Source organism: Coregonus clupeaformis, chromosome 35 (genome assembly GCF_020615455.1).
Source record: "Coregonus clupeaformis isolate EN_2021a chromosome 35, ASM2061545v1, whole genome shotgun sequence".
Classification (NCBI taxonomy): Eukaryota; Metazoa; Chordata; class Actinopteri; order Salmoniformes; family Salmonidae; genus Coregonus; species Coregonus clupeaformis.
The window spans coordinates 26,705,063-26,717,260 of NC_059226.1; the positions used below are offsets into that span (position 1 = coordinate 26,705,063).

The window sequence follows — 12,198 nt, forward strand, 5'->3', positions numbered from 1 at the left end:
GCCTAGCCAGTCTCCAGATCTCAACCCCATAGAAAATCTTTGGAGGGAGTTGAAAGTCCGTGTTGCCCAGCGACAGCCCCAAAACATCACTGCTCTAGAGGAGATCTGCATGGAGGAATGGGCCAAAATACCAGCAACAGTGTGTGAAAACCTTGTGAAGACTTACAGAAAACGTTTGACCTGTGTCATTGCCAACAAAGGGTATACAACAAAGTATTGAGAAACTTTTGTTATTGACCAAATACTTATTTTCCACCATAATTTGCAAATAAATTCATAAAAAATCCTACAATGTGATTTTCTGGAGAAAAAAAATCTAATTTTGTCTGTCATAGTTGACGTGTACCTATGATGAAAATTACAGGCCTCTCTCATCTTTTTAAGTGGGAGAACTTGCACAATTGGTGGCTGACTAAATACTTTTTCCCCCACTGTATCTGGATTAGATACAATGCCTTCAGAAAGTATTCATACTCCTTGACTTATTCCACATTTTGTTACAACCTGAATTCAAAAATGGATTAAATTGATTTTCTTCCCCTCACCCATCTACACACAATACACCATAATAATAAAGTGAAAACATGTTTGCAGAACATTTTGTGAATTTATTGAAAATGAAATACAGAAATATCTAATTTACTTAAGTATTCACACCCCTGAGTCAATACTTTGTAGAAGCACCTTTGGCTGCGATTACAGCTGTGAGTCTTTCTAGGTAAGTCTCATTAGAGCTTTCCACACCTGGATTGTGCAACATTTGCCCATATAAAATTTTCTAAGTGTTGTCAAGTCTTGCCATAGATTTTCAAACAGATTTCAGTCAAAATTGTAACTTGGCCAATCAGGAACATTCACTGTCTTCTTGGAAAACTCCCCAGTATTTGCTGATGTCAAGCATACCCATACCATGATGCAGCCACCACCATGCTTAAAAATAAGGAGGCAGTTACTCAGTGTTGTGTTAGATTTGCCCCAAACATAAGGCTTTGCATTTAGGCCAAAAAGTGTATTCCTTTGCCGTGTTTTCTTACAATATTACTTTAGTGCCTTGTTGCATACAAGATTCATGTTTTGGTATATTTGTATTCTTCTTTTCACTCTGTCATTTAAGTCAGTATTGTGGAGTCACTACAATGTTGTTGGTCCATCCTCAGTTTTCTCCCATCACAGCCACTGTAACTGTTTTAAAATCACCAATAGCATCATGGTGACATCCCTAAGCAGTTTCCTTCCTGTCCTGCAGCTCAGTTCGGAAGGAGGACTACATCTTTGATGTGTCTGGGTGGTTTAATACATAACCCACAGCATAATTATTAACTTGACCATGCTTAAAGATTCCATGTCTGATTTGTTACCCATCTACCAATCACTTCCCTTCTTTGAGGCTTTCGAAAAGCTCCCTGGTCTTTGTAGTTCAATCAGTGCTTGAAATTCAATACTTGACTAAGGGACCTTACAGATGTTGAATGTATGGAGGACAGAGGAAGGGTTAGTCATTCAGAAATCATGTCAACACCTATTATTTCATACAGGGTGAGTCCAGGTAACTTATGTGATTTATTAAGCCAACTTTTACTTCTGAACTAATTTAGGCTTGCCTAAACAAAGGGGGTGAATACTTATGCAACGACTATATTTTAGTTATTTAATCTTTATGAATTTTTAAAAATGTTTAGAATTTTATTTTCACTTTGACATTGTGGAGTATTTTTTATAGATCCATTAATATTTTTTTAGACAATTAAATATATTTCAATCCCCCTTTGTAATGCAACAACATTTGAAACAAGTTCAAGAGGATGTAGACTTTCTATAGGCACTGTATATATTTATAAGATATAAAGCTGTATAAAACTACAATAAATCCTAGCCACCGTGCTTCTACATCTGCATTGGTTGTTGTTTGGGGTTTTAGGCTGGGTTTCTGTATAAGCACTTTATAAATAAATGTGGCTTTATAAATAATTTTGATTTGAAATCAAAGTCAGAAATTCAAATAAAAAATGCAACTAGTGTAACATATTTGGGGAGAGAGAGAGCGGGGAGAGGCGGTGTTGCTCTTGTAAATTGGAAAAGCTGCGCGATGTGACAAGACGCTTTGGCGAACACCGCAGCGATTGAGTGCGTGCGAGGGATTTGAGTGGGTGCAACCGACCTAGAGAATCTTCCGTTTACCGTCTCTTTCTTTCAGGCACACATACCTTCGCGGTCAATCGCATCACATCTTCTCTTCGTTTAGGCTACTCTACCCGTTCGGCGTATTTCACTCGGATAACTTCTCTCTAAAGGAAAATACTGTTTATGGTTTTGACCGAAGATTTCAAGATGTCTCGCACCGACGAGGTTCACCGCATAACGGAGAATGTCTACAAGGTAAGCTTCTACAACTGTCTATAAAAAGTTTGATGCCACAGGTTATTGACATAAGATATAGGCCTACTCATAATATAAGTTATTTAAATATTTTGGGATGTGTTTTTATTAGCGATTTAATTGCATTTTTGCCCTCCCCCCATTCTATGCGCATCTTGAACGGCGATTTAGAATCTCTATTCACGCGATGAGAATTCCCGAGGGAGCGTGGAAAGCTCTTTATTGAAAGCCTTCCCCGTTCAATTATATAGGCCTACTTTTCTGCATAAAATTCATTTTCAAACCTTAGACCTACCTCCCTAATGACATGCTATGAGTTATTATATCATGTATTTTACAGTGAAGAACAACCCGGAGCTTTCATTTTGTTGCCGTCGGTTGGGCATCGGGTAGGACTACATTTCTACAGTAAAATCGGCGCTCCTCGGCGCAGCCGCATAGTGTAGGCTAAACACCACTGTTCAGATATGTCATACTGCACTATGCTCTGCCATAATAGATATATCATATTTGTAATACGTTTAGGCTACATTATGTTGTTGAGATATAGTGAACATTTTATGGAAAGGCTACATTTGACACACCGTGGCACAGTCAATTTAATCAATAAATTCATTACACATTAACTTATTCTTTCAATCTATTTCATGTCGTCACCCTACTGTGTCCACTGGAACCGAACAGAAGTGTGTGTGTGAGAGAGAGAGAGAGAGAGAGAGACACATTCCTACACATTTGTGTTTGGTTGACAGGACAGGACAGGAAGGAGGAGGTACAGTTGGAGGTAGGGCAGCTAGCAGGCTGTGTTGTAACAGGTACTTTACATTTGCCCTGGGGATTTCAGCATTCAAAAAAACCTGTTCAGCAGAAATAAGCCTGGGCTGGAGCCTGCTGTCTTAGTTTCATATTGGGAAGAGCTTCTTTCCAGGGTCTCATATTCCATTGGTTATCTAAGAGAACAGCCTACCTACTGATCTACTAGTACAGCTAGATCTAACTGTATATTATTAGCTAGTTCAATGTATTTTGTTGTAGTGGGGGTCTGCACATATAAGCCTACAGAAAGACCTGGACTAAAACACTCAGTTCAGTTGTAACCCTTTAAAATATATCTCAAAACTACCACATGTTGGTTGGCCATACGGCTCAGGTTGACTTCCTTGCGCTTGGCATCAGGGCTTGAACCTTTTTAATGAAACGCTATGGGAAACACCTGGTGCATGGTTGTTGTGCAATGCTAACAAAACGCTCTGATTATGAGGGTACTAAGAACTTCCTGTTACGTATGGGATCACATCACTATGATTCTACACACAGAGCCTCCATGTTCTCCTCTCACAGCTTTTCAAGGGAGAGAGAACATGGCAGGGTTAGTAGGGCCCACCGTAGCAAAAGGTTTGCCAAAACAAAACAAATCTTTGTTCTTATTGGTTATTGTTCAGTTTCTACCTTCTCTGTTTCAAAAAATGTGTAACCGTTTTCTCCCTACTGAACACGACCCAAACCCAGAGATCCAACTAACCACCCATTTGCCATGTTCACTGCAGTGCACTGACTCCCATACACACACTCTCTTCTCTCAGCCCTCACCAGGCACAGTTATACTCTGAAAGAAGGACATGTAGGATCCCAGAATAGGGCTGAGGGGAGCTGAGGTCTCTCTCGCTGTTCTTTTGGGAATCTGTCAGACGTCAGAAAGGAGGTCAGATGACGAGAGGCTGGTAGGGAGATGCTTATTTTACAGACCCTGAAGGAGGGAGGGAGGGAGGGAGGGAGGTGTTTCTTCTCTAGGTCAATACACACCTGATACTGTTTGAGTCTCTATATATGCACCTTGATGAATCATTAGTCCTCTGGTGTTAATAATGATGCCTCCCAGCCCTGTGTATTAGTGGATGAGGTTTTCTCTGTGATACGGAGGAATAGAAGAGCCCTACCATACCCTTCACATGTGGTCCAATGCAGGTGTCAGTAACCCTGCTCACCAGGCTGTGACCCCCAGCTGTCTGTGTGTCTCTCTGGGGCCCAGGCCTCCTGTCACACCCCCTGACTGGCCGGGTACGGGCGAAGGCATGGAGAGACGGGATCTGCTGTGGTTGGAGACGCTAGCTACGCCCTCTTCCATGGTAGACTGATCTGATTGGAGAGGCAGGGCAAGCCTTCCATGGTAGAGTAGTGATGTGACTGTCTCTGGCTATGGGTGAGGGGATGGTGAGATGGAGGCCCAATGCCATGGTAGAATAACCTGATCTGCATGGCTCTGGTATAGGTGAAGGTATGGAGACACTAGCCAGGCCCTCTTATATGGTAAAGTGATATGGCTGGAGATACGGACCCACTGCAGTGGTAGACTGATCTGGTTGGCTCTGCTATGGGGGACTGCATGGTACAGCCAGTCCATTCCCATGGTAGAATGATGTATGAACTGTCTAGCTGTACATGCTCTGAGGGGATGGAGAGCTTGAAGCCCTCTTAAATGGCAGCTTTATCTCCTCTGACTGGAGAGGGGGACTCACTAGCCATGGTAGACTGACCTGGCACTGCTATGGGTTTGTATTTGTATTTATTGTGGATCCCCATTAGCTGCTGCCAAGGCAGTAGCTACTCTTCCTGGGGTCCAAACATATTAAGACACTTACATTACATATAAAACAAAAGATAAAACAGTACATCACATAACATTATTACACCACTACATATCTACAATACAAAATGTATAATACCACCATACAACAATATTACAATGTCCGTGTGTGTAGAGTGCATGTGCTAGCGCTTGTATGCGTGTCTGTACCTTTGTGTGTGTTTCTTCAGTCCCTGCGGTACTGCTGGAAGATTGGAGACATGGTAGATTCAGGGTGATGTTACTGGCTCTGGTATAGGTGAAGGTATGGAGACATGGTAGATTCAGGGTGATGTTACTGGCTCTTGTATAGGTGAAGGTATGGAGACATGGTAGATTCAGGGTGATGTTACTGGCTCTTGTATAGGTGAAGGTATGGAGACATGGTAGATTCAGGGTGATGTGACTGGCTCTGGTATAGGTGAAGGTATGGAGACATGGTAGATTCAGGGTGATGTTACTGGCTCTGGTATAGGTGAAGGTATGGAGACATGGTAGATTCAGGGTGATGTTACTGGCTCTGGTATAGGTGAAGGTATGGAGACATGGTAGATTCAGGGTGATGTTACTGGCTCTGGTATAGGTGAAGGTATGGAGACATGGTAGATTCAGGGTGATGTTACTGGCTCTGGTATAGGTGAAGGTATGGAGACATGGTAGATTCAGGGTGATGTGACTGGCTCTTGTATAGGTGAAGGTATGGATACATGGTAGATTCAGGGTGATGTGACTGGCTCTGGTATAGGTGAAGGTATGGAGACATGGTAGATTCAGGGTGATGTGACTGGCTCTGGTATAGGTGAAGGTATGGAGACATGGTAGATTCAGGGTGATGTGACTGGCTCTGGTATAGGTGAAGGTATGGAGACATGGTAGATTCAGGGTGATGTGACTGGCTCTGGTATAGGTGAAGGTATGGAGACATGGTAGATTCAGGGTGATGTGACTGGCTCTGGTATAGGTGAAGGTATGGAGACATGGTAGATTCAGGGTGATGTGACTGGCTCTTGTATAGGTGACGGTATGGAGACATGGTAGATTCAGGGTGATGTTACTGGCTCTGGTATAGGTGAAGGTATGGAGACATGGTAGATTCAGGGTGATGTGACTGGCTCTGGTATAGGTGAAGGTATGGAGACATGGTAGATTCAGGGTGATGTGACTGGCTCTGGTATAGGTGAAGGTATGGAGACATGGTAGATTCAGGGTGATGTGACTGGCTCTGGTATAGGTGAAGGTATGGAGACATGGTAGATTCAGGGTGATGTGACTGGCTCTGGTATAGGTGAAGGTATGGAGACATGGTAGATTCAGGGTGATGTGACTGGCTCTGACTCTTAGAACGGATGTGTTAAACAACACGTTGTGCATACTGGCAGGCTGCTTTCTTATGCGTTTGTAGCTTTTTTGCCTGCGTGAAAAACACTGAATTCTGCATTAACACGACCCCTAAGTTTAACTTGCTAGATATCTAAGTAAGTTGCTGAATTAATAAGGTGACGGGGCATCATATTGTGTTGTCTTTCTGTCGTGTTTGAGAAGTCAAAGCCCTGTGGATGATAATAATAATAATAATATGCCATTTAGCAGACGCTTTTATCCAAAGTGACTTACAGTCATGTGTGCATACATTTTTACGTATGGGTGGTCCCGAGATCGAACCCACTACCCTGGCGTTACAAGCGCCATGCTCTACCAATTGAGCTACAGAGGACCGCTGTACAGATGAGTTGTCTGTACAGCTGCCACTACTATCTTTTTATTTCCTTTTTTTTTTTTTCCTCTCAGTTCTCGGCCCCATCTTCTTCAGCAGAGCAGGCAGGCCCGTTGCCCTAGCGACTCCAGACTCCACACAGACACAGCGTGTACACATGCTGCTCCAGAGCCAGTACTGCTCTTCCTTCAGACAAGCATGCGTCAAAACTTTTTTCATTTGCACAATGTCTCTCGTTCACATTTGCTTGTAAATGTCCAAACTCACCAAAATGCCATTCGGTAGCTCCTCCCTATATATGAACTGGATTGCCTGTCTTGCCATTTTGTTTATTTTTGTTTGCGCTCGTTAGCATATTTAGCTAGCAGCCTCCATGGAAATTCACTATTACTTGTGCTAATTCTGTTAGCATTCTGGTAATAGACACCCAATGTATTTTCATTTTTTTTTTTTGGCGCCCCTTTGTATACTAATCCGGTAATACGGTAAATCCCAGGATGAGTGAAGGATGGTATGAGGATATGAAAATCTGGATACCGCCCCAACCCTAGCTAGCTACCGTTGTCGCCCCCGCCCCTTCTTCTGTGGGGTTTATCGGCGGCTCTCATCCAACGTTATGGTGCATTACCGCCACCTACTGTACTGGAGCGCCCCCGCCTTCCGCGTGTCCATAGCTTAAACATGGACCAATAGAAGTATAAAGAGGCGTTCCTGCAGACGCAGAAATGCCCACATACAGGAACGCCCTGAATTGCAGACCGCAGCTGCACCCTTCTCAGAACTGACACTGTCAGAGTAGACGTTACACATACAGTGGGGAAAAAAAGTATTTAGTCAGCCACCAATTGTGCAAGTTCTCCCACTTAAAAAGATGAGAGAGGCCTGTAATTTACATCATAGGTACACATCAACTATGACAGACAAATTGAGAAAAAATAATCCAGAAAATCACATTGTAGGATTTTTTATGAATTTATTTTCAAATTATGGTGGAAAATAAGTATTTGGTCACCTACAAACAAGCAAGATTTCTGGCTCTCACAGACCTGTAACTTCTTCTTTAAGAGGCTCCTCTGTCCTCCACTCGTTACCTGTATTAATGGCACCGGTTTGAACTTGTTATCAGTATAAAAGACACCTGTCCACAACCTCAAACAGTCACACTCCAAACTCCACTATGGCCAAGACCAAAGAGCTGTCAAAGGACACCAGAAACAAAATTGTAGACCTGCACCAGGCTGGGAAGACTGAATCTGCAATAGGTAAGCAGCTTGGTTTGAAGAAATCAACTGTGGGAGCAATTATTTGGAAATGGAAGACATACAAGACCACTGATAATCTCCCTCGATCTGGGGCTCCACGCAAGATCTCACCCCGTGGGGTCAAAATGATCACAAGAACGGTGAGCAAAAATCCCAGAACCACACGGGGGGACCTAGTGAATGACCTGCAGAGAGCTGGGACCAAAGTAACAAAGCCTACCATCAGTAACACACTACGCCGCCAGGGACTCAAATCCTGCAGTGCCAGACGTGTCCCCCCTGCTTAAGCCAGTACATGTCCAGGCCCATCTGAAGTTTGCTAGAGTGCATTTGGATGATCCAGAAGAGGATTGGGAGAATGTCATATGGTCAGATGAAACCAAAATAGAACTTTTTGGTAAAAACTCAACTCGTCGTGTTTGGAGGACAGAGAATGCTGAGTTGCATCCAAAGAACACCATACCTACTGTGAAGCATGGGGGTGGAAACATCATGCTTTGGGGCTGTTTTTCTGCAAAGGGACCAGGACGACTGATCCGTGTAAAGGAAAGAATGAATGGGGCTATGTATCGTGAGATTTTGAGTGAAAACCTCCTTCCATCAGCAAGGGCATTGAAGATGAAACGTGGCTGGGTCTTTCAGCATGACAATGATCCCAAACACACCGCCCGGGAAACAAAGGAGTGGCTTCGTAAGAAGCATTTCAAGGTCCTGGAGTGGCCTAGCCAGTCTCCAGATCTCAACCCCATAGAAAATCTTTGGAGGGAGTTGAAATCCATGTTGCCCAGCGACAGCCCCAAAACATCACTGCTCTAGAGGAGATCTGCATGGAGGAATGGGCCAAAATACCAGCAACAGTGTGTGAAAACCTTGTGAAGACTTACAGAAAACATTTGACCTGTGTCATTGCCAACAAAGGTTATATAACAACGTATTGAGAAACTTTTGTTATTGACCAAATACTTATTTTCCACCATAATTTGCAAATAAATTCATAAAAAATCCTACAATGTGATTTTCTGGATATTTTTTCTCATTTTGTCTGTCATAGTTGACGTGTACCTATGATGAAAATTACAGGCCTCTCTCATCTTTTTAAGTGGGAGAACTTGCACAATTGGTGGCTGACTAAATACTTTTTTTCCCCACTGTAAATGGTGTTGTTCAACAACACAGCTTTTCTGTGAGTGTAGTATAGGGGAAGGCATGGAGACGGGCCCACTGGCCATGGTGATGTCATCTGACTGGCTGTATCAAGAGCAAACAGCTTGACTGGGTTTGACCGCCACTCTGCATACTGTTTCCTGTCTCCTACTACCCTGGGGTTTCCCCAAACCTTGTTGGTTATTAGCAGGACTGGGGATTGATTGTGATTTGGATTAGGATACATTTGAATCCTGCTGGGTCATTTTACTAGAGAATGCATCTGTCAGAGTACAGGGCAGGGTTTGTAAACACAGCAGTGTGTGTTGGAATCTCATTGTGGCACTGTTTGTTCAGTAAAGGGGCACTCCTTGGTTTGAATCCCTACATGAGTACAGGGCAGGGTTTGTAAGCAGAGCAGGGTGTGTGTTGGAATCTCACACTCTACCTCAGGCATTGGCATGTGGTCCGCAGATCAATCTCCCAAAACATAATAATAATACAAAAGTTATTTTATTTTTTAAACTCAGTCGGGGTCTCAATTTACTGTTGAGAGGTAGAATACACAAGGTGCAATTTCAAAATTAAAATGTTAATCTTGTTATGCCAGTCACTGACAGTCACTCAATTAGCCCATGTCAGCTAACATTTTTGGGATTTGTAAATTAGTATAGCCAGCTATCTAAACTTGTAGTAATCATGGTCGAATATAGTTAGTTACGCTCACTCAGATATCATATTAAAAAATGTACTTTTTTCTCTCTGCCCCATGGGAAAATGTGTAGAATTGCAGCAAACTTGCTTTAAAACTGCAACATTTTCTCTACACCCCTTGGCAAAATGTGTAGAATTTAAATTAACTCAAACTTAAAACATTTCTCTCCACTGTCAAGAGGGGGGCCACTAAAATGTTATGTTCGTGGGGGCCCCCAGCTCTGACTGCATGTGTGGGTTTGGTGCGAGTACTCAGACCCACGAGCCACTGTGGCCGCTCATGGTGAGTTCCGAGTTTTTGTGGCCTCCTCCCCCATCAGTTGCCATACCTCTACTACCTGAAGGAGAGACAGGCAGGCCTCTGAACCTTACCCTATAGTGACTCACCCTCCCTCTACTTTGCCTTAGTGGGAGACAGACCGCTACACACAGAGACACACAGAGAGAGCGAGCTTGAACAGCTCTAGACACAGAGCTCCAGAACACTGTCATCCTGACACTCACAGGCTTAGTAAGGTTCTCTGAGATCAGGGGAGTCTCCAGACTGACACTCACAGGCTTAGTAAGGTTCTCTGAGATCAGGGGAGTATCCAGACTGACACTCACAGGCTTAGTAAGGTTCTCTGAGATCAGGGGAGTCTCCAGCCTGACACTCACAGGCTTAGTAAGGTTCTCTGAGATCAGGGGAGTCTCCAGACTGACACTCACAGGCTTAGTAAGGTTCTCTGAGATCAGGGGAGTCTCCAGACTGACACTCACAGGCTTAGTAAGGTTCTCTGATATCAGGGGAGTCTCCAGACTGACACTCATAGCCGAGGTGTGGTGCGTGTGTGTGCATGTTTGCATACGTCTGATCTCCACCAGGCCAGCTTGTCATCTCACAGGGCGGGGCTGGGCAGCACGTGGGTGTGTGAGTGGCATTACTAGACAACTTGGTTGTTAGGACCAAGGAGGGCAGACAATGGGAGAGTCAACACAACACAACACTGTGGCAGGGGGAAGGGAGAGGAAGGGAAAAGGGGGGCTGGCCTCACTCTCAGGCCCAGTTCAGAGTTCACAGGTCTTATGTACAGTGGGGGAAAAAAAGTATTTAGTCAGCCACCAATTGTGCAAGTTCTCCCACTTAAAAAGATGAGGCCTGTAATTTTCATCATAGGTACACGTCAACTATGACAGACAAAATGAGAAAAAAAAATCCAGAAAATCACATTGTAGGATTTTTAATGAATTTATTTGCAAATTATGGTGGAAAATAAGTATTTGGTCAATAACAAAAGTTTCTCAATACTTTGTTATATACCCTTTGTTGGCAATGACACAGGTCAAACGTTTTCTGTAAGTCTTCACAAGGTTTTCACACACTGTTGCTGGTATTTTGGCCCATTCCTCCATGCAGATCTCCTCTAGAGCAGTGATGTTTTGGGGCTGTCGCTGGGCAACACGGACTTTCAACTCCCCTCCAAAGATTTTCTATGGGGTTGAGATCTGGAGACTGGCTAGGCCACTCCAGGACCTTGAAATGCTTCTTACGAAGCCACTCCTTCGTTGCCCGGGCGGTGTGTTTGGGATCATTGTCATGCTGAAAGACCCAGCCACGTTTCATCTTCAATGCCCTTGCTGATGGAAGGAGGTTTTCACTCAAAATCTCACGATACATGGCCCCATTCATTCTTTCCTTTACACGGATCAGTCGTCCTGGTCCCTTTGCAGAAAAAACAGCCCCAAAGCATGATGTTTCCACCCCCATGCTTCACAGTAGGTATGGCGTTCTTTGGATGCAACTCAGCATTCTTTGTCCTCCAAACACGACGAGTTGAGTTTTTACCAAAAAGTTCTATTTTGGTTTCATCTGACCATATGACATTCTCCCAATCCTCTTCTGGATCATCCAAATGCACTCTAGCAAACTTCAGACGGGCCTGGACATGTACTGGCTTAAGTAGGGGGACACGTCTGGCACTGCAGGATTTGAGTCCCTGGCGGTGTAGTGTGTTACTGATGGTAGGCATTGTTACTTTGGTCCCAGCTCTCTGCAGGTCATTCACTAGGTCCCCCCGTGTGGTTCTGGGATTTTTGCTCACCGTTCTTGTGATCAGTTTGACCCCACGGGGTGAGATCTTGCGTGGAGCCCCAGATCGAGGGAGATTATCAGTGGTCTTGTATGTCTTCCATTTCCTAATAATTGCTCCCACAGTTGATTTCTTCAAACCAAGCTGCTTACCTATTGCAGATTCAGTCTTCCCAGCCTGGTGCAGGTCTACAATTTTGTTTCTGGATGACCTTTGACAGCTCTTTTGTCTTGGCCATAGTGGAGTTTGGAGTGTGACTGTTTGAGGTTGTGGACAGGTGTCTTTTATACTGATAAC

General features: G+C 43.8%; 1 protein-coding gene across 3 annotated transcripts in view; it reads left to right on the forward strand.

Annotated features, from left to right (window-relative positions):
- Positions 1-2,099: 2,099 nt before the first annotated feature.
- Positions 2,100-12,198, forward strand: part of LOC121551514 (brain-specific angiogenesis inhibitor 1-associated protein 2) — a 106,184-nt gene continuing 96,085 nt past the window's right edge. For all 3 annotated transcript variants that reach the window (XM_045210974.1, XM_045210976.1, XM_045210975.1), the window contains exon 1: positions 2,100-2,376. In XM_045210974.1, coding sequence (XP_045066909.1) covers positions 2,305-2,376 — 72 coding nt within the window. In that variant the 5' untranslated portion in view covers positions 2,100-2,304. The remainder of the gene's footprint in view (positions 2,377-12,198) is intronic.